Below are 23,493 nucleotides of genomic sequence, written 5' to 3'. Positions count from 1 at the left end.
ACGAAGGACTTGCTGGACATTTTCTGAAGAGAGGGCAGAGGAAAGCCTCCCTTCACTTGGACAGCTTGGTGTAATATTCAGGACAGCTTCTGATATTACCAGTGTGCTCTTAGCCAAATCAATGAACCTCCAAGGGCCTCCGTTTCCTTATCCATAAGACAAAGGGGTTGGACTAGATGCCTTTTGAAGTCTTTTCCAATTCTACCTCTTTTAGACTGTGATCTGTTAACATAACACACACCCCCCCAGCCGCCCAAGGTGCAAACGGAGGGGTACCTCACTTACAGTATTTCTAAATCCAATTTCTGGCTGGCCCAACACTTTAAAAAAAAAAAAAATGTGTCAGTGGATCTTCTCCCCTCCCCCTCCCCATCTTTTTTTGTTAAACAACTGCAGTATTTTCCTGCTGCTGCTGCTGCTATAGAATTCACAAGTTCCTTATTTGTGCCAAGCTGCCTTTCCTGTCATAGCCCACTGCAGGGATAAGAAGCTTTCTGCTCTGGCTTTCTACAGCTAGACAAATACCAAAGGGAGATAAACAGGAACTTCCCCATTTTCCTCAACCATGAGATCACTTTCTCCTCAATGCCCCTTTCCACGAGGGCAAACATCTTCAGCTGTCCTGGTGCCAGTGGTCTGCTCCATCATATATTAGAACCAGGTTGGCAGGAGTTGAAATAATACCTTGGGAAAGCCAGACTGCAATTGAGGCATTCTGGTATTTAGGAAAGGAAGCATTTGAGCATTTGCCTGCTTTTAGAGATGGGTGGGAGGGGCTGAATAAAGGCTTTGAAGGCATTTGGGGCCCTCATTAATATTTACTTACCATGGGAACTAGTGACAGATTTAGCACCCAGTCCTGGGAAGAACAGGACCCAAAGCTGCTCTGAAGAGCTGATGATCAATTAAATGAATAAGCAGGGTGGATCTCTCTCCTCTCCACTTAGGACTTGCCAAATGTTTAAAAAGCACTACCATGACTGTTCTAGGAACCCTGTGTCACTGGTCGTTCTTTGCTTTATCTTTCTCTCTTAGATAAAGATTTTCAGCCTCCACCAGGCTTCAACTGCAACTTTGATTTCATGGAGGAAAGCTGTGGTTGGCTCTATGACCATGAAAAGTGGCTTACAAGCACCTGGACTGGCAGCTCAAGTCCCATCGATAGTGCTCCTTCAGGTAAGCCTGACTTGGAATTAAAGATGGAGACCATGACAAAGAGATTCTCCAAATGTTTCATCCTAAAGTCATCATCTTGTAAGGTCCCAAATCCATCCCCTGCATCCAGTCTCCATGAAAACTTGCCAGGTGGTCCTTGGTCCCTCACCCCAGACTGCCCAAACTCATGCTTGGGATTACAGCATAACCACAAGTGTGGGCATTTGAGAGGAGGAAAGAAGAAAGAGAGGCAAGACAAGAAGGAGGAAAGGAAGTAGGAGAGAAGGAGGGAGGGAGGAAAGAAAAAAAAGGAAGGAGGGAGGGAAGGAAGGAAAGGAGGGGAGAGAAGGAAGGAAGGAAGGAAAAAAAGAAGGAGGGAGGGAAGAAAGGAAGGAAGGAGAAAGCAAACAAGGAAGGAAGGAAGAGAGCTAGGAATAGAAGGAAGGAAGGAAGGAAGGAAGGAGAAAGTACAGAAATGGTACAAAAAGCAAAAGGAGCTAGACCCACTGTGGAATGTATCAGGCAGGTTCCCACTGCCAACATTTGACAGCTTTGCAAGTCCCTTCTCAGCAAACCCCTTAAAACTGACCCTTGACCCCTTCAGTGAATGGTGCCCTCCAGGCTGACAGAGATTGCTCTAAGGTTACTCTTGTCTTATGGGGAAAAAGGGGGTTGGACTGAAATGTTCTAATGACTACTATGTGTCTAGCAAAGTGGTTTAGCAATTTGCCTTGATAAGGCCATTGTTGTTCCTTGAAACATTATTAAGCCTTTCTCTCTCTCTCTTTTTTTTTTTTTTTTTTTTTTGAAGGGCAGTTTTTACAAATGTCTTTTTTGCTTCTTGTCTTCCTCTTCTTTCTTTTCACATCTTTTAGTAGATGAGCATCAATTCCTTTAGTTCATAATTAGGCCATAGAAATAGAAACCATGTAAGATAACACATAGACCAAAATATAGGAAAGTGGCTGGAGCTGCACTAAGAGAAGGATTTGGAGCCCAGGGAAACATGAAAATTAAATGGGAAAGAGCCAACAAGAAAAAAAAGGAAAAAGTTAAGGGTGAAGGGTTGGGGAACAGATTGTATTGGTAACTAAAGGAAAGAAAGAGGCTGTTAAGGGAATGAAACCAGAGATGAACAACCAGTACTAGGGCTCCCTCTGTCTTGGAGGGGTTCCTAACCTTTCTTGTATGTCATACATACATTCTGCTGCAGCCTCTGATCATCTTCTCAGGATGATATTTTTAAATGCATAAAATCAAATATGGAGGATTCAAAGGAAAATAATTATTTTGAAATAAGGATATATTTTTTTCCCATTCAAGTTCATGGATCTCTTGAAATCTATCCACATACTGGATTGGCTACATAACGGATCCAAAATATCCATATCTTAGGATTTATTGACCTCAAGTTAAATGGCATTTTCTACAGCTGGTCCTTCTTTTTTCCCCTTCTCTTCACTTCTTTTTTTCCCCTTTTTTTTCTCTTTGACTCTTTTTATCTTCTGCCTTTCTCTTTTTCCCACTTTGCTTCCTTCCCTTAGACCTCAGTAGAATATAGCTCTTTGAAGTTAGGAAATCTGTTTCTCTTCTTTCTTCCTTTTTTCCTTCTCTTTCTCTTTTACCCTTTCTTTTACTTTTTCCTTCCTTCCTTCCTTCCTTCCTTCCTTTTCTTTCTTCTTTCTCTCTTGCTTTCTTTCACTTACCTTCTTTCTTCCTTTTTTCTCTTTCACTCTTTTATCCTTTTCTTCTTTCTCTTTTGCTCTCATTCATGTTTTCCTTCATTTCTTCTTTTTCTTTTGCTCTCTTTTACTTTTTCCTTCATTTCTTTCTTCTTTCTCTCTTTTGCTTTCATTCTTTCCTTCTTTCTCTCTTTTGCTCTTTCACTTCTTTCTCTTTTTCTTTCTTTCACTTTTGCCTTTTCTTTTCTCTCTCTTTTGCTCTTTCTTTCCTTCTTTCCTTCTTTTGCTTTCTTTTCTTTCAGTAATCCCATCAGGCCTCATCAATAGCTGCGCCCTACTTTTGTCTCCCTTAGTATTTAAAGATAAAAGAGAATGCAGGCCCCCTTGAACTACAGCATGACAGGTGGCACTGGCAGGATGGAAGAGGCAGAGGGAAAATAATAAGGCTTTGACTGCTTTTTCCAAAAAAGCACCCACTACCCAGGGCTGGTGTTCAAGCACCCCTTCCTTCTCTCTTCTGCTCTCTGGATCTCATTCACTCATGGAGGGACCATTATCTTGAGGACAGATGCTTTGTGGTGAGCATAGACGGTGTAGCATCCTGTGTATCTGTGCCTGCTTTCCCATCGGATCACAGTGTCTATTGCAGAGAAAAACATTTTTGTATTTCAAGTGTTTATCTCTTCAGCATTTGAGTGCTCTGGAAGATTAATATCTGAAAATCATCAGGGCCTCAGGCAACAGGAGAGAACACTTACCCAGTCCCAGACTTAATAACCCTCCCCCATCTCACTCACTGTAATAATGTTTAATTAATATAATGAGCCTCCTGCAAGTAGGAGAAAAAAATACTTATTTTTATAACCCAGACTAGATTTTTCATTTCATTTCCTCTCCCTTGAGACTTTCACCAATTAATTGGCCGCCTCTCCCCCCTTTCCCCCTTTTCCAAATGTAAAGGAGCCAAGCTTGGTGTGCATGTGTGAGGGGGGCAGCAGGGTGAGTTTGAGGTCAGTTTCTCCAAGTCCGGTGAAAAAGGAATGCAAACCTAGGTCATGTTCAGTGTGATAAAGTTTACTGGTTCATGGGATCATCGATTTAAACCTGGAAGGAATCTTAAAGAGCAATTTCCCTCCACCCCTTCTTTTTTAGAAAGGAGGAAACTGAGCTTTGTCAAGTTAGGTGACTTATCCAAGATAATGACTTGGATTGGCTACATTGGAAGCCTAGTCTTTTGGCTACAAAACCAGGACTTTTGTCACTGTGCCCTGTGGCCCGTGAATAAGGTCTCTTAATGAGACTGCTAATTTTCATCAACATGGCATCCAAGTCCTCTCGGAGCTCCGGCCCTATCTCCCTTTACTAATTAGGTCTTAGTCCATCAGTCCTTGAACAAGAGCCAATTTCTCTTCAGATAGCGGGACCTTGGGGACTTTCTCATGACTCTGTCACTCCGGCCTTTCCTTCATCACCTCCCCTTCTTCTTCCGCTACGTCCAGCTGTTGCCCCTCACCTGAAGGCCCTGTCGACGGAATTTCGCTACTGGTCGGGAATTTTAGCCCTTGTCTTCACTCGTTCTGATTCATTACACCCTGTGGTTTGGGGGGCCTTTCTGAGCAAGCTTGCAGTTTGGGCAGAAGTCCAACATATGGCCGAGAGGAAGGTTCAGAAAGGGAGTTCAACCATAAGGAACTACTAAGTCTGATGTTGTTCCTGCCTTAAGAAATTAGGAAGGAAAATAATTATTTTCCTGTTCCATCTTCTAAGCACAATCCCCAAAGTTTGGAGAAGAGGGGTTAGTAACCCACACAGGGGAGGAGAGAAAAAACCATAACAACATTCCCATGTTCACTCCCTCTGCTTTCTCATCCTTTTTTGGGCACCCTTTGTACCTCCCTTCTTCTTATAAAACTCACTGTCAGATTTCAAGTGAGAGGAGATAGAAAGCCTTTTCTGTTCCGGGGGTGGTCTTTTCTTCTTTAAAAGAAAAAAAAAGAAAAGAAAAGAAAAAAGCCCCAAGGGTAAGCAGTTGGGAGAAAGGAAACAGCTGTGCTTAGTTTAGGGGCAGGGCAAATGCTAATGGAGTTCAAAGTTGCTGGCACCCTACAAGTCAAACCTGAAAGCTTTGCTATGTTATCAAACACTTTTGCACTTCACAAACGAGAGGAGGGAACATTCTGCCTCTTTAAGAGATGTGCACCATATGTCCCCCTTTCCTGCCCCCCCACTTCTATTAAATAGGTAAATTAAAATAATGAACTTTATTTGGGGGGGGGGACTCCAATCAAGTATCACAAGGAGTCAGTGGAGTGAGAGCAAAGGAAAGAAAGGGGGAACGGCCACGTTGAAACATCATCCACACGATATTTGATTAGAAGTGTCTGTAGAAACTACTTAAATTCCTCAGATATTTTCTGGTTTAGTTGTTCCCTATGATTTTTTTTTCCTTTTCTTTTTTTCCCTTTTAAGTCTTTTTCTGTCAGTGGTGATTGCTACACAAGGCTGACTAATAACAGCCAACATTTCTGTAGAGCTTCAAGGTTTGCAAAGAACTTTACAAATATGATCTCATTTTATCCTTACCACAACCCTGGGAGGTAGAAGGTGCTATTATTATCCCCATTTTACTGATGAGGTCACTAAGGCAGACAAAGGATAGTAAGTGTCAGAGGCCACATTTGAACTCAGGTCTGCCAAATGCGGGATCTGGTACTCCATCCACTGTGCTACCCAGATGACAAAATGCATACTAATTTTATTTTTCTGGTTTTTGTTTTCCAACAAATACATTCTCAGTCCACTCAAATTTTTTTGTTTTAAAGCTCTGTGCTTGTACTCTGAGTTGCTGAGATTTTTCTCCATTTCATTCCCTTGTTAGCAATTCCATGACCCCCATTAGTGAGAGGGAAGCTAGTCTCATTCACAGGAGTTTCAAAACCATAAGCTACAAAAAGGCATCTAAACTTGGTATTCCTCCTAGCCCCCAGCAGTGATCCCCGCCTTGGCTGGTGTTTAAGGAGTGTTTGCTGAATGAATATTCGTTGACTCCTCTGAACTTTGGAATGACACCTCTGTCCTCCTGTGTTTTGTGGAGGTGATAGCATACAGAAATCCTTTCCATTTTCATGTTCCTCAGAGACAACATATTTCCTACAGACTTTCTCAGGCTTCCCATCCATAAACAGAATTCTTCATGAGACAGTTTACAGTATTTTCTACAAGATCAGGTTTGAGTCTCTAAGGGATGAAGGAAGAATTCCTCTGCATGATATGGGGAGTCTCAGAGATATCCAAACGAGAGGTCACAGCCATTTATCCTCCTCGTGGATCATATCGCGACAGCTCCTGTTTGCTTTGGTGTAAACCAAGAAGCAAGTAATTGGGGGAAATGTGCTTCTCTCATGGGAGTTGGAGGTGGATATCAGTTTTGTTGTGGTGCTGCTGTTGAAAATGCTAGCATCAGGCATTTGCTGAGAACCTTCATGTGAGGAAAGCCACATACTTACAGGGTTCAATGCGCAGGGATTATTATGAGAGGCAACAAGACCTGGATTCGAGTTCCACTTAGTAGCTGTGTGATCATGGATCTCTAACTCTCTGAATTTCAGTATCTTCATCTGTAAGATCTTCTAGTTTTTATCTCTCTTTTCTTCCTTAAAATTAAACTGATTTATCTGTTTACATATTATATTGCCCATCAGAATATATCTCTGAAGTCAGAATTTTTTCTTCCTCTCTTCTCTCTTCCTTTTTTTTTTTTTTTGCTTTTGCTTTTACTTTTAATGTTTTTGGTTTTCTTTTCTTTGCTTAACGTTTTTGCAATCCCAGTGGCTAACACTGTGCTTTCCAGTGTAGTATGTGCTTAACAAAACTTGAAGAATTGAATTAACCTGAATATGTTATAGAAATTTTAGTTGTCAGTATCTGAAGATAGAAGGACTGTTAAATCGGGATGTGTCAATGGTCAAGATAAAGCGGTCTAGCAATAACAAGTATCAAGCGAGATTGGATCCATTTTGGTCACCTTTAGAGGAATAAAATAGCTCAGCAGAGACTCCCTAAACGTGAGTCTTGGAGGAACTTCATGTATCAAATGTTCTCTTAAAGCTGTTTTATGGGACTACTCCATTTAGATTACTCAGCATTTTAACAGGAAGGGAGACCAGAGGCAGAGACATTTGGAATTGTGTTTCATTATGAACCGACAAGCTCGGGGTCATGATATTTACCCATGAAGGGGTTGAAAGAACAGGGCCTTTTGCTTCAAAGTTCAAATATGGAACTCAACTGGGAATGACTCAGGAATTCTACTGTTCTATAAGTGGGATTTGCAGAGGCCTAATACCCTTGGGAAATATAAGCGATTGCCTCATTAGCTCCTTATTTAGGTTGTCTTGACTAAGAATTGAGTAGCTGATTGGGCCATTGAATTGATTCGTTAGAGCTGGGAATGACTCACCCTGACAATTATGTACAAGAAAATTAAGTGTGGATATGGGTGGATGGTGTTTATGTACAAGGTAAGGAAAGTGGTTTCCTAATTAGTGTGATTTTGACAGTGATTTAGCCATGATTCTGTGGGCAAACTAAGTTCTGAAGATCTCCACAGGTGGGGCTTACAAGCTAAAAACTAGATGGGGGCAGGGTGGGGATGATTGAATTGCCTTCAAAGACACCATTGTGGTTTGGTGGTTTGGCTGGGGCACAGTCACTGCAAATACAAAGGATTCAGTTTTGCAGGCAGTAGACACTGGTAGATCACTAAAGACCAGGAGTGGTTTGTCTAAAAGAAGGTCATTGTGTAGTTTGAATTGAAAATGGAAGAGAACTTTGAGACTTGTGACCTCAAGGAGGTCAAAGACAGAAGTAAAGGCCCCAAAATGTTCAGAGCAACATTTTTTTGGTCATACAAAGAATTCGAATCAAGATTCATCAACTAGGGAATGACTAAATAAATTGTGGCACATGAATGTGATGGAATATCAGTATATCATTAAAAAGTGATAGCTATAAAGAACCCAGAGAAGCATGGGAAGACATGTGAACTAATACAGAATAAACTAAACAGAACCAGGAAAACAGCATACAAAACAACTCTGACACTTTTTTTAAGAATCTGGAATACTGGAATAATCATAAGTGTATACTCTCTCTCACCCTTTGTAGAAGTGAAGAATTGTGGGTATAGAATATAGTGTCAGACTTGTTTAATGTGCTGGTTAGTTTTGCCAAACTGATTTTTTTTTCAAACTTTTTCTTTTATTCTTTGTTGCCTGAGTAGGATGGGGGAGAAGTAGATTCAAAAAAGAATGTGATATAAAAATAAAAGATATAAATAAAAATAATAGTTTAGGAAAGCTTAGTAATTAGTCATTGTAAGTAGTAATTAGTAAGGAAGAGGGCATGGAGTGAAATATCCCCATTTTCACAGAAGAGACAGCAGGTAAAATTTGGATTCTTTTACTTAGCCTGAGGTCTTGAAGGTCAGGGCTGCCTGCCAGTATGTGGAGAGTGAGGAAAAGGAGAGGATAAGAAGCAGGTACTGGTCATGAATCTGGGATTACCACATGAGATAGCAGTAGAGCAGCTGTAGATTCCCAGAAGACCAAGCCTGAGACAATTGGTTCTCAACGAAAAGCAAGTGTTTTGGAAAAACCTTGGATGCATGTTGCTGAGATCATCAGAGTCCTGTTTTCCTTAACCGAATATTAATTTAGGGACCTAGGCCAATGCAGAATGATCTGGAGAAGCCAGCTGAGGGGCTAATTCATGTTTTAACCATGACCTATATGAAGAGACTACCTCTCCCGTGGCAGCGAATGAATATTCTTTCAGATGGTTGCTCTAGTAGGAGGGCAAGTTGCTAGCCAGGAGATGTGTGTGTTGGACAGATGGTGTGTTTGGCTTTCCAATAGCCAGGAGAAACAGATCGGTGATTTATCTGAGAATTTGGTAAGATGCAAGCACAATCGATTGCATTGCTATCAGGCCAGCAGGGGTCACGTATTTGTGCTGCTCTCATTCAACCAGAGCCAGATGCAGCTATAAATCTCCAGGTGAAATATCAAGAGACCCCCATTCCTGAGACAGCAGCAGGTTAACAATGCTCGAATGGCCCCATCCTCTGAGATGTCTCTCTGACCTTCTGAACTTTTGTTGTCCATCCCCATGGGATTGTTTTTACGGTGTCATGGGTAACAACAGATGTTTTGAGTCAGAGATCCAGGAGAATGCCTCCAAAGTATTTCAGGTCCTGACGGAGAGGGATTGTATCTCTGGGATGTTTTTTCTTCCCTTTATTTCAGCAGCTACACATATTTCCTTTCAATTGTTCTTTCTTTGCTGGAAGCTGTCCATTAATGGCACAAGGACCATTAGCTACAAGAACAGTGGGGCTCAAGCATGCTGCTTTTTCCTTTAACTTGACAATTATCTTGTTCTGGTAGAGCTCCTTAACACATCTGTTTTGTTTGAGTCCTATCAAGTTAGGAGATTGACCCTTTTGATTTCATGCCTACCTTTCTCCGACTCAATCAACAGGTTATTTATTGAACACTCCCTGGGCCCAGCAGAGCATCCCTTTGAAGAGACTGTGTGGGACCGTAGAAAGAGCTGTCATGTATCAGTCATGCACTGTCATGATACCCCAGGCCCACTCTGGGCCCCCTGTTCTCAAATTAGAATTAGGAGGAGCTCTAAAATCTATGATTTCCCAGACAGAAATTGAATCGGGAAGTTTTTTTCATCCCAGTTTGTATTTTGTTGAGATTACATGGCATGAATGTTGGAGAGAGCCTGGGATGGGGATTTGCCCTTTTCCAACTTTACGGTTTTTTTCTCACTTTAGGGCTTAGTTCACAGCTGGAGCTTCGGGCTTCCTGCTTTCTTTGCTGTGCATTGACTAATCCCCTCCCTTTCCTCTCTAGATGGGAGATCACCCTCGTTCCAGCTTTACTCCCTCCCTCACACCTTGCTCTTCCATATACTGACTCTACTGGGTCACACAATTATTTTCCAAGTACCAACCCAACAAATTGAACGTAGCCTTTGGCCCTCAATATATAGTTATTCCTTTATCACATTCATGCTTATCTCTGACCCGTCCCTCTGAAAGCCATTTCCTAATCTCATAAAAAGTCTGGAGAATATCAAGTGCCTGCTTCTTTCAAAAGAATACTCTTTGCCCTCTTAGCATCCTCAGGTCCTGAATACTGGACAGGAAACCTGAGTTTGCATTGCATATTTGATGCTTCCCAGGTGTGTGACCCTGGGCAAGAAAATCTACTTTTATAGACATCAGTTCTCGCCTCTATAAAATGAGGACCATAATACATTCTCTCTCTATCTCATGGAGACTTGTGGGGAATGTATTTTGTAAATCTTAAAGCTCTTTGGGGGAGTTGTTATGATTTGGCTGGGTCCTGGTTAGCCATATCTTAGGGTTTTTCAAATCACACTCACTCACAGGTCCTGTGATGTAATAGAATCTCCCAAGAGTAAATACCAAACTTAAAGACTCTAAAAATTAGTTAAATCTCTGAGATTAGATTGGAATTCTCAAGGTCATATTGAACTGGGATTTCTCCCACTCCTCCTCAGATTTACTTTTCACTGTGACTTTGGATGAGTGCTGGCCTCCCTCAGTGAAAGGAAAGAGATACTTTTTAGCCCAGCATGCGCTCGGTTGATGTCTTCTATTAATTCCTCAAATTTGCATATCATCTTTCTTCCCTAGAGCTCATAGCATTTAATAGACAAGTGGGACACACAATGGTTTAACAGAGATGACCAAATGACTAGAAAACAGAAATTCTGAAGTTCCAAGATCACCTCTCTTGGACAAGGGAAGAGAGATCCACATGGTCCAGTGGAGATTACACCAGCTTTGGGGTCAGAGATTACTTGAGCAGGTTCCTTTAAAACTTCCTAGGTTTCCACTCTTCTGTAAATTGAGAGAGTTGGACAAGATGGCCTTTAAGATCCCTTCTAGATCCAGATCTATGTCTGTGACTGGGGAGGGTTTAACTGCCTGTACCTATGTGAATGGTCACAAATCATATCACAAGACATTGATTTAAGCACGTGTACCAGGCATTGCATTGGGGATACAAATATATAAAGGAGAACATTCCTCGTTAAGGAATGAGCTTACAGTTTGTTGGAGAGAAGCATTATTTTGAGTGGGAGAGCTAACAGCTGGAAGGATTAAGGTGGTCAGACACTTGACAGCCCTGCCTCTTTCTCCCATACCCACCCTCTATTGAGATGGTCTAGACCGGATGTTCTCCATCATGGAGAGAATGAGAAAAAGCAATGGATTTTAAATGACAGCAGCACAAATGGTGGCTGGATAGAAGAAATGTTCTCATGGTGAAGGCTATTAGACAGCAGAGTGCACAGATGATGAGTCTGAGGAATCTCCTTCTCCAAGAGTCAACATCTGCTTCTTTGGATATTTAAGAACAGCTGCCTGGAGGCAGGGGGTGGACTACACGATCTCTGGGGATTCCTTTCAAACCCAACATTCTATATTAGTGTAAGACTGTACCACCACCTACTATCATTGAATGGAAAAACTATGGGGGATAATTAGAGCCTAATGGGACCAACCAGGTCAGAAGGCTTAAGGGGTTCAAGGAGGATGGATTTTGTTTCTGACAAAAATTTGGATAAATCAGGGGAATCTGATCTTGCAGACATCAGTGACTGATGATTTTTTTTACTTCATTATGAGGCAGTAGGGTAATGTGGGTATCAAAAGAGCTGAGGAACTCTTAGACTTTATTAATGGAAAGATAATATTTAAAGCAAAAGAAATTATAAGAGTCCTGCTTTACTCTGCCCTGGACAGACTACATCTGGTATATTATATTTAGTTCTGAGCACCCCATTTTAGGAAAGATGCTTTACAAGTTCAATTGAGATTCTTCTTGGAACCGTGCTAAGTTCACAGACACTTATCATCAGAAAATTGTCCACCAGTTGGTGAATTTTTCTCTGCCAGAGTAACTCATAAAGATTATTTAGTGAGATGGCAAAGGACGGGGATCTAAGTCGATGAAAGGAATATCCACACTGATGAAATAATGTATACTTGAAGTATTGGATTATTGATAACCCTGGAACACTTTCAGAGGAAGGCAATGAGGATGACAATATGGCTCAAAACCAAACCATAGATGGACTTCTTGAAAGAATTAGAAGTGGGGCAACTAGTTGATACAGTAGATGTTGATGTTATGTAATACTATGCATATATTTTATGCATTTCTTGAGTTTTTTTACTTTTTCTGTCTCATCTGCTGATCTCAGTGTGCAGTTTCTGCAAAACTCCCAATAAATTCCCATTTAATTTCTTATGCTGACCTGTGCTCTATTGAAACTGCAGTGAGTCAAATCACAATGTGAAAGGGAGAACCGTACTGTCTTGTGATAATAGCATGTTTAAATAGTAAATTTCCTGTCACTTGTGGACTTAAAGTGCAAGGTACATGGCAGGTGTGTTGCTGGTGCGATTTCTTATTCAGGATTCCTCATTCAATTTGAACTAAGATAACCCTCTGGAATCCTCTCCAAAACTGACATATCATGAGTTGGTCCATTCTAGATTCATTGTAGTCTAGAAATCTTTTAGAAGTTTTCACGTCAGACCAAAGACTCCTTTTCAGGAGTCTAGACTTCTGAGACCAAACCATTGAAATGAAATCTCTCCTAACCTTCCTTGAACTTATGCTACTTTGGACCCAATCTCTACCATGACTTTGGATCAGTTATGATATCCCTCTGTGAAGGGCAAGAGATACTTTTCAGCTCAGCATGTGCTTAACTCATATCTGCTACTAATTCCTCAAATTTGCATATCCTTTTTCTTCCCCAGAGCTCATAGCACTTAATAGGCAAGTAGGGAGCAAATGATTTAACAGAGTGAAAACTGGAGCATTGCTAGTCTCCGGATCCCACAGATGAGTGGATTAGCTTGGATGTCAGGAGTGAATAATGTTCCCGTCAGCAGCCTGCACACTACTTAGCACTTCACCAGTATTAACTCCCTGGTCCTCAGAATTGCCACACAAACTACAGTATTATCACCTTCATGTAGAGAAAGAACTAAGGCATCCCCGACTCCCTGGGGGAGTAACTCTGTAAGGTTTTTGGCCTAATGATGCCCTTTGTTTGGGTAGCAATATATGGAAGTAAAATAGACTCTTACTAGCAGCATTCTCCACACCTCCACATGGATTCCTTTTCCACCTAGTAATTTCTCACTGTTGCACTGTCTCCCTGCCTCTTAAGAACATAAATTCACACGAGTGACAGCATTTCTTGCCAAGCAATTTTTAGTCAGTAAGTAGGTCTTGTTGTTAGAGAAAAATATGAAAGAGAAAGTGGGATGCCAAATCTTTGAAATCCAATTTCTTTCACCCATGAGGAGAAGAAGCAAGTGATCACTTTTGAATTACAGGGGGTGGGAGAGAGGACCTCTTTGGTCAGTGGATGGTTTATTGGATAATCAGATAGTTGTAATGACCAGTCTGGGACTCTTCCTCAGAAGAGAATGGGAAACAGCTTTAGAAGGCTTATATGAATTTGAAGGACCCCTGGCTCAGAAACACTCTTGTATCTAACACTCTTGTATCTCCAGTATATCAACAGATGTAATTTTTCCCATTCATTTATCATTAATTAATCTCATACATACATATATATATAATATATATTTAAGTGCCTATATTCACATAGGTGCAGAAAGTGATAGAAAAAATATGTCATTCATTCACTAATTCACCAAGCATTTGTTGAATACCTGCTATGTGACAAGCACCAGATTAGGCACTGGACCCCCAGAGACAAAAGCAAAACAATCTTACCCTCCAAGGAGTTTGCATCTTATTGGGGGAAAAGAACACATATACAGATAATGAAGACTAAATATATACAAAGAAAGTATAAAGTAGTTTTTTTTTTTTTTTTTTTCAGGGAGAGGGCACTAGCATCTGAGAGATGTCAGGTAGATGGTAGAGCTTGAGATAAAGTCCTGTGAAGGAAGCCAGGAACTTTAAGAAATAGGGGTGGAAAAAATGCATTCCAGCTATGTGGAAGAACCAGAACAAAGGCAAGTCATGGCTCCTGTCCTCTAGAAGCCTCTTATTCAGTGCAAAGGGAAGCTAAAAATCAAACAATCTAGCAACAGAGTCATAGGCAATGTGTAATTACATGCCCAAATGAGTGAATGATACAGAGCTAGAGAAATTGAGAGTACGGAGAAATTCATATGGATTGGGTGGAATGGGGAGGGAAAAACCCAGACATCGAATAAAAACAAAGTATTTGTGGTATGGAAGAGTGAAATGATTCCAGCTTGAAAAGTATGTTGGCAATACCATGGTTGGGAAGGACTGGGCCAGATTATAGAGGGCCTTGAATGCCAAGTTGAGTCTATTCCCAGGGTAGTCTCCTTCCATCAAAGAGAATTTAAATGCTATTACCTTACTAAGATAGTTGTTTGTTGCTGTTAGAGTTTTTAGAATCTCCCCTGTGCTTATTTGAGTGTGAAATGGAAACCACTCACACTCTGTAAAAAGAGATCATACTTGTTTTGGTCTTTTGTTTTGTTTCTTTGCAACTTGGGAGGGCAGGGCAGGGAGCCGGGAGCCAAATTCAATTCAGGATGATTTGGGGGGGGAGGGGATAAGGCAGTAACAGAAGTCAGAGCATATGCTCTGAAATTTGTGTAATTTAACTGGAAGGCTAGAAATGAGCTAGAAAGAATCAGAGAGAGCCATGTTTGATGTACAAATACATTCGTTCTTGAGTCTAGGAAACAGGAGTGGGCCAGAGGGGAGAAGAGGCAGCTGCTTTCTGTGCAACTTCCAGGGCATCCACCTCTTGGATCTCCCTGTCCTGGCTTAGTCAGGATGATGTTAGCCATGATGGCAGTGGCAGATGGGTGGCAAATGACTAGCTATTAGCAAGGTGCTAAGGTCTTGGGATCTTCAGTCTCCTTCCTTACCTCCCCGAGATGTCTATTTTACCTACATGTAACCCAGCTGTGGATGCTATCAAGGTGTTTGGCTGTTTCTTTTCTATGTTCTGTGCTGGGTCTTCAGCGAAAATGGTATTCCTTCCACTTAGCTATAGATTTTTAGGCATAGTTCTAGAACAGAAGTGTTTTATGTTTACCCAGAGGCAGATGCAATTGATTTACATGTGTAAGGGCCAACCTGTCCTTTGTACAAGCGGTCAGATACCCCCCCCCCAAGTTGGGATTTGCAGGTGCAAACCACTGGCACCAGTTTTTTATTGGCCCCGGAACTGGCAGGAACGGTCCTAGCCCACAGTATTGGGAACTTGGTATTCTGCTTGGTATTTGATTTCTATTTGAAACCAAACAGCAATTAAAGTCATTCTCCAAAAATCTGGAAGGGGAAAACCCTAATTTTCTAGGATATTTATATTCGGTGCTAAAAGTGAAGCTCTGTACTAGAGGCCCCCAGAGCTCATTAGCGATAATGACGGTTATTGTTATCATTGGATCTGTGCGTGTCTGGCTTTCTGTGAAAAGGCAGCCAAGTGCAAGGCTCCCCAGGCCCGATCGGGAAGGGAGTGGGAGGTGGGCACCCCATTTGGTGGCACCCTTGCCACTTCCCCAAACCCCACCTCCTCCTCCTTAAAAACATCCAGACTGCGGTTTCTAAATGATGATAGGTGTCTCTGAGTCCCAGAAGCCATCTAGCATCGTGTGTGGAGATATGACAGCTAAAATGCTTCCTTTGTGATCAGAGCTGGAGGCAAGATGTTGTAAAGGCTAGACACAGCAGCCTAGGGGAGGCGGCTTTGGGGACTTGATCAGCAGCCACTATCCCATACACTTAGGCAAAGTCGGTTTTTTTGGGGGGGAAATCAAATCAGCAGCTCTTTTTGCCCCATCTCTCGCCCCAGGGTCCTGGCCCACCGGGGTCTGCTTTGGAAACTCCGTGTCATTGGCAGCGGCTAATGTCACCATCTTGCTTTGGGTCTGTTTCTGGCAGATGGTAGGAACTATTTGAGGCTCCAGAGTAACGGAAGGAGAGAGGACCAGCACGGCCGGCTCATCAGCCCTGCCCTCTACCTGCCCAGAAGCCCCGTCTGCATGGAATTCCAGTACCAAGCCACAGGTGGCAACGGCATCGCCCTGCAAGTGGTTCGCAAGGCGAGCCAGGCCAGCAAGCTCCTCTGGGTCATCCGGGAAGACCAAGGCAGCGAGTGGAGACAAGGAAGGATCATCTTGCCGAGTGATGAAATGGAGTATCAGGTGAGGTGATCAGAGGAGATTTGTGTGAAGATTGGAGGGAATCATCTGGAGCCTGATTTCAATATTTCAAAGGGCTGTGCCCATTCATCAACAGGGAACGTGGTTAAGCTCCCCAGTTTTCATTGTGTTTCTCCCGTTGCCATAGCAACTAAATGACACTCTTATTTGTTATTCAGAATGTGCCTATCTATACACCCAGACTTAGCTCTTTGTTCCTCCTATTGCTTCTCTATTGCTGAAATCTTCTCCGGACAAATGCTTTTTTCCCCTTCTCCATTTTATTTTAGATTGTTATCTGCTAGCCTGACAAAGGGCCACAAAAGCCAGAAAAATAAATACAAACAAACCTTCCCCTCTCGAAGGGAAAAGCTATGTCTAAGAGTCTCTGAAGGAAATATAAACAGCCTTTCCTGACCTGCCTTAATGAATCTGAGCCAGGGAAGGGGAGTGGAAGCTGCCTGCTCTCTCTGTGGCCCCTCAGATCTGAGCGAGTCCTAAACTAATCATTTCTCTCCCAGCCACTCTGGCTTTTATGCTCTCTGCTGGAGAGAGAGATAGAGAAGGGAAGGGAAAGGGGGAGCGAGGGGGGGAGGGAGGGAGGGAGGGAGAGAGAGAGAGAGAGAGAGAGAGAGAGAAAGAGAAAGGAGGACAGAAAGGGAGGGAGGGAGGGAGAAAGTGTGTGTGAGAGAGAGACAGAAAGACACAGAGACAAAGATATAGAAACAGAGAGAATGCAGACAGAGAGAGATAGCAAGAGACAGAGGCAAAGACAAATAGACACACAGAGAGACAGAGAAAAAGAGAGAATGTGTGAACAAGACAGAGCGACAGTGAGAGAGAGGCAGAGAGAATGAGAGACAGAAAGAAACAGAGACACACAGAGACAGAGAAAGAGAGGGATACTGTAAGGAAGGGAGGGGAAAATAGAGGGAAGGATGGGAGGAAAGGAATGAGGGAGGGGAAGGAGGGAAGGAGACAGAGGGACAGAAAGACTGAGAGACAGAAATGAGAGGTGGGAGCTGCTCTGATGCTGGTAGGCTGGGCAGAAATCACCCGAGCCACCCTTTGGAATAGGTGACTCCACACCAGCTTTAGCATTAACCTTCTCCTCCCCAGTTATGAAGCAGCAACAGATGGCGAGTGAGGCAGCCAACTGTTTGCTTAGCTTGCCAGAGGACATGTGCTAGTTTGCAGAGAGAGAACTGAGTGAGGGAGAGAAAAAGAGTGATGATTTAACATCACAGAGCAAAGACACCTCTGTTTGCTCACTGCCCTTCCCATCCCTGTGTTAGAGGGATATTGTTGAGAATCATTTTCTCCTAGTTATAATGGTGTACCCATAAGGAAGCTGTGCCCTCAAAGCAAAGTGAATCCATATGTTCCCTTTCTCACAGTGTCTCAACCTATTCATTTCCTCTGAATTATAAGAATGCTTCCAAATATCCAACTTGGGTATTGAAGAAAAAAAAAAAAGGGAGGACTTTAAAACATAATTCGGGTTAGTTCCCCTCCTTGTAACATGAACCAATTATGGTTCTTTTTAATCAACATGTTCTAGTAACTGAACATAAAAATTCATCACCTTGTTGTGTGTGTGTGTGTGTTTTTTTTTTTCTCCCTCCACCCCCTCAAATATGCATTTGATTTGAACCACCTCTTTTCAAATTAAGATTTCTAATGCTGCTGCCATGTGGTCAACAGATGCATACCAGGTGCAATAAATGAATGAATGAATAAACAAGCAAACAAATACATAAATAAAGACAAGTAGGGAGGAAAGGAGAAATCTTTGCACTATTTGGTCATGGAAACTTCACCTAACCATGGGATTTGTTCTGATTGTTTTCATAGATTGTGTTCGAGGGAATTCTAGGCAAAGGACGCTCTGGAGAGATTGCCATCGATGATATCCGGATAGGCACTGATATCCCTCTAGAGAACTGCATGGGTATGTTAACATCTGTCTCCTCTTAGCTGTTCCAAACTAGACAACAAGTGCTAATGTATACACCAAAAAATAGTATATCACCGTGTTAGATATTGTGCTTCTTGGATTCAACTTGGGGCACAAACTCAGTTGTTACCTTGCTAAAAGGGGAGGGCTATTCTTTTTCTTCTTACTAAGGAAAGAAAAGGGAAAAGAGAGAGGGGAAATTGGAATCTATAGAATAAAGGCTCCTGTGCTTGAGCTTAAAAGTGGGTATAATTCCCTGGAACCGTTCAGAATAGCTTAAATGTGACACGAGGCAAAGCCATGTTCTCAATCAAAAATAGATGTACAATAAGCATAAAGAACTTCTGAACTTCAAGACCCCATCGTCAAACTCTAGCTTTTAGCAAGGAAAATGCTACAGGATGAAAACCACCTGCCAGTCTGGATTATATGCTCAGAGATTTTGATATACTTAATGGAAACCTTCACAAGCAAGTAAAAATTAAAACCACACCCCTCCCACCAAACAGATTTTTTTTAAAAATTCAAACAAACAAAAACTGCTTACACTGTGTTAGCAAAATAGCATGATTACTTAAGGATTGATTACTCTACCTGACTGGATTACAGGGGAAATCTTGGCAGATAAAGCAGGTTACTGGAAATTTGGTATCTTATCCACCAAATGCACAAGCTAAATGGTTACTGGAAAATTGCCCAGTGTTCATTGAGTAGCTCAATGACCCCTTAGAAGAGCAAGGTGCAATATCTTCTTATTGGTCAGATATCTTTGTAAATCTCAATGAGAGACACACTTCCCACTCTTTGTCTTACCTCGGGGTTAACGTTTTCCTACCTGGGTCTCCCTGCTATTGCTTTGCTAGACATTTTGTCTTCCATGCCATAAACACTCACTGTGGGCACTAGAGTTATGCTTGTGTAGAAAACAGGTAGCATTGAAAAGGGACTAGAGCTTCTTTGACTTGAGCAGTAATTCTAATAACTCACAGAGTGCTTTTCTTGGCACATTTGTCTTGGGCATGTGTGTATAAGGTGATATCACCAGCACCTGGGATTGCGCTGGCCCCTCAGGGAAACTCCTAGGCTCCCATCATCTAAAAGTGATCCAGGCTCTGAAAAAGCAATCAGTTATAAGTAACTGATTACAATACTTTGGGGATCTATTAATCCATGAAGGATTTTTTTGTTCCAAAGAAATTTTAAGCACCTTTGTCCTCTGATGATGTGTTAGGTATGGTATAGAATATGTAAAAGATATGGCCCGTGTGCTTTTGGGTTTGCTATTTCAGAACCAAGGCCAGAGGGTGTTACAGAAAAATTATTAGACATAATTTATCTTCTTTCATCCTATTCCATTGTCACTTTTGCCTTCATCTTTCTAATATAAAGCATCTTTTTTTCTCTTTCAGAACCTATCACAGCTTTTCCAGGTGAGAATTTTTCAGGTAAAAGATACTTTAAAAATATACGTATATGCTGTTCTTCTGCCTTCCTACCCTTCTGTCCCATGTAATATGAATCTGAAAAGTAGTCCTCTCTAATTTTGAGCAAATCTTTGTGGTGGTACTAGTTAGGGGAAATGGGTGATATATCTTCCCATCGCTAGATGGTGCTAACTATGCCTGCAGCTGTAGGAGAAGGGATTGAGAATCTTACTATCTCTTGTTTAATTAAAGTTTAGGAGCCAATAATAGAGACAAATAGGTTATGGATAAACCTCTCGCCCTACATTGACCAATGGGGAGCAACGAGGCTTGAAATGTATGAATGGTGTGGAAAGAGAGCCAGTAGACAGAGTTAACGAAGAAATCAGTAGCAAATTAAAAGTGAAATGAGGTGGCAATGATTTATTTTAGCATGAAGATGGTTTCTTTCCAGTTTCCAGGCACTAAGACAGCGGTCTCAATTATTCTACTATAAGGTATAATGGCAGGTGGTTTTGTAAAGGAAGAAAATTAGGAAGTAGACTCTGGAAATGATTGTCAGAAGGAGGGACAATTAGAGTTCAGAAGTTGATGTTTAAAAGTAAAAGAAACAGGGAGAAATGGTATATTTCTGGAACAGAAGACTTCAAATATAGGGCTAGAAAATAGAAAAATGAGATTTTTTAAAAATCTCCCTGTTAAAGTCAATTGAGCATACAGCAATAACAATAGAACTGAGGGAGCCCATCTCATTTAGAAAGTGAGAGACCTTTTTCAGACTCCAAATGAATGGAAATTCTCTGTGCTGTGGAAATTTTGTTGGCTTTTCGTGTTTTCCTGCCCATAACCCCATAAAAGTGACATTCCTCAAGTCTTTATCAGTAGGTAATTAATGTATTGTGAAAGGAGGGGATGTACCCCAAGTACAGGACATTTAGCCTTCTATACTTACCTGTGTATGAGCTGCACATAGAAACACCCACTTACTCTTCTCTATATTTGCAGTGTTTAATGATATCCTGTTCTATGCAAATAGAGTTGTGTGATGCTATTATGCCCTGTTAAGATTTACTGGATCTCACCCTAGAGGTGATAGCATATCAGAGATAAAGAAAATCATTTTTATATCCAAAGTCTAGACTTTATCTTTGTCCCCATTAATCTGCCCAACTCATGACTAGCTCATAGTCGCTCAGGGACAGATAAGCCCCTGGTTTGTTATCTGGATGCACTCTTTAACTCCCTTTTAGTTTACCTAATTTGCCACTCGCCAGTCATAGGTTTAAGACAGCATTGGAGTGAGAGGTGAAGATTTGGATGGGATTAGAGTGGAAATACCAGGTTTCCATAGTAGGAATTATCTTTCTCTATTACCCTCCTGTACCCCGTTTCCATCTCATCAGCACACGTGTCTGAGCAAACACACACACACATACACATAGTATACACACATAAGGCTATACACATGTGTTCGAATTATTATTTACATGCTTTAGAATTGCTTGAATATGACATATGTAAATCTGAATCAAATTTTTGGAAGGATGTTCAAAAATTTCCTTGATGACAATTTGAATTTTTTACCTTTAGAATTCCAAGTACAATCTTTGTGTAAAATAGAATCTTTATCTTATTGAACATCTGACTGTCAGGTCAGGTCATAACTGCCACAATGCTTGGAAGCTCAAACTGCCCATGTACAGATAAGAACAGACTTCCTAGAAGTTGCTACACATGCCATTAGGATATGAGTGGGAAATCCCATGATTCAGACTGTGACTGAGGGGGTTGGTATCAAAGACTTCACTTCTCTGCAAAAATAATCAAATGGGCACACACGTGCTCTCTCCGTGTGTTTCCCATAAAGCTTAACAGTGTCTCCCTTAACAAATAAATATGTAAACAGATGGTATGGTAGACCTGTGTGGGGCAAGGTTTGATATTCTGAGCATTGAAACATCCCCTTTCATGGGGAGGGGAAGCAAAGAGAGAAAAAAGTTCCAAAACACAATAGAATGAGTTTAGAAGAAATGGGATCTGGTAGTGATGAAGAAAATTATGTCGATAAAGTTCTATAGTAGCAGCTGTTCATATGGATCCCATGTGTTGGTGGGCTGGGGTTTATTACGTTGTTTTGGGTTTGTTTTTGTTTTTGTTTTGTTTTGTTTTTGCAAGAAGGGGAAGGATTCATTCTGAATGACTTGAGACAAAAAATAACCACCTTTTTTAGGAAGACATTAGATTCTGTTTTTAAATACTTAAGGCAGATGCTTTTGGTCCTGAGTCTTTGGGGCACTTTTGAGATTTGAAGATGTCTTTAAAAGTTTTGCTTTTTCTCATTTTCTTTTTCACTATGAAACATTTTCTTTTGCATTCAAATAACTTCAAATGTGCTTTCTGCTTTGGCATGTTATCTGTGGCTTTATAATGGTGTGTGAGGAAAAGGGAAGAATATAAATAGCGTGTTCATGTGTTTCACCAAAGCGCAACTTTTTTTGATTATGAAATCACTTAGAATAACATGCAGTCTGAGTCGTATGTTTTTTAAAGCATTTCATACAAATGTGGTGCAATCATATATCTTTTTCATGAATTGAACAATTAATTAAAGAATCAAAATGTGCCTTATATACAGAAAAGAATGAGAAAGCACAGAAAAGTAATCCAGTTAAGATGATGAATTATTTCCTTTTGACCAATACTTAAAAAAAAAAGAAAAAACAAATAGAAGAGTAATAATAAAGAAGCCAATAAAAATACATAAAGGAGTAATCAGTGTTAGTGAGCAGGTGGTTATTTTTAGCACTTTGATGCCTAAGAGAAAGTTATTGTTACCGTTACAGTATGTTTATTTTGAAACAAGGAATAGTGAAGATGAATGAATGTGTGTGGCTCACCAATTATTTGGCCCACCAGGATCCTAGATTTTGTGTGCTAGATCTTAGACTTTTCTTCTAAGGAAGATGGGGGTGGCCTAAGACCATTGCAGTACCCATTAAGTACCCCTGGCATGAATAGAAAGAGTAAATTTTGCTTCATAGGAACTTGCTCATTTCTCTTTGAAGAGTATCTTACAGCCAGGACCATCTAGGGCTTGGAGCCATCTCAAGGGGGTTGGGGATGGGGGTTGAAGATCTGGCATACTATGTGTTTTTTCTTTTTCTCCTTGGTCCCCCCAAACTCAAGAACAAACCAATTGTGAATATATCATGTTTATGTATCTAGGTCAGACTTGAAGGAGGAAAAAAATGTCAGAAGGTTAGTCTAAACAGGAAGAAAGGAGATAGTTCCACAGGTTTATTGGAGCCAGGTTCGGGGAATATGAGTGATGAATATTAGGTTCAGCCCCAATTGGCCCATTCACTTCCTAGAATACCCCTGGCCCATAGCATAACTCCCCCGAGTGTGGGACGTGAGACAGTCCTCCTGTTTCAGCATAATCTAGGAATGGCTCCATTTGGAGTATTTTCAAGTGTTACAAGGATGCTTGTGAGGGTTAATTAGTGCTCAGCAGAGTGATCCTCTGGTGAAAGGAAGGAAAGTATTAGTAATCAATCCATGTCTGTGTTTCAGATAGGCAGCTGTGGTATGTGAATTGTTCCTGGATCCCCTCTTCCCCTCCTTCAGCTGCCAGATTAAGAATAGGTGTTGCTGAGCAAGGAAGCATGGAGATCAGATAGGTGTAAATGGGATAACTGCTTGGCTGACATTGTTTGCTTTTGGAGCCACTCATGGGTTATGTCTGAGGTATACTGTACACCCTCAAAGAGGTCGCCTACATTCCCCATAGTTTACCATTTATCCAAACAGCTGCCAAGGTCAGTTTATCTGAAGGGATGAGAATTTTCCCTGACCTCCCTTCTCCATGGACATAAAGGACAATCTTTGATTAAAAGAAAGGAGAAGAAACTCTAGGTTTAGGGGAAGAAAGAAGAGATTTTATGTTGCCATCGATCAGAATATAATGGTAGAATTAAACTTTCAAAG

At 41.3% G+C, this 23,493-nt stretch overlaps 1 protein-coding gene across 4 annotated transcripts in view; it reads left to right on the top strand.

Annotated features, from left to right (window-relative positions):
- The window catches only part of NRP2 (neuropilin 2), a 147,954-nt gene that overhangs the window by 89,025 nt on the left and 35,436 nt on the right, over positions 1-23,493 (top strand). For 2 of the 4 annotated variants that reach the window (XM_012546409.3, XM_023500682.2), the window contains exons 12-15: positions 1,036-1,176; positions 15,866-16,128; positions 17,980-18,076; positions 19,492-19,527. In XM_012546409.3, coding sequence (XP_012401863.1) covers positions 1,036-1,176; positions 15,866-16,128; positions 17,980-18,076; positions 19,492-19,527 — 537 coding nt within the window. The remainder of the gene's footprint in view (positions 1-1,035; positions 1,177-15,865; positions 16,129-17,979; positions 18,077-19,491; positions 19,528-23,493) is intronic. The other 2 variants (XM_023500681.2, XM_023500683.2) reach the window with 1 other exon arrangement.

Source organism: Sarcophilus harrisii, chromosome 3, assembly GCF_902635505.1.
Source record: "Sarcophilus harrisii chromosome 3, mSarHar1.11, whole genome shotgun sequence".
NCBI classification, from domain to species: Eukaryota; Metazoa; Chordata; class Mammalia; order Dasyuromorphia; family Dasyuridae; genus Sarcophilus; species Sarcophilus harrisii.
Note: the sequence above shows the minus strand (reverse complement) of the source record. Positions and strands in the feature narration are given on the sequence as shown.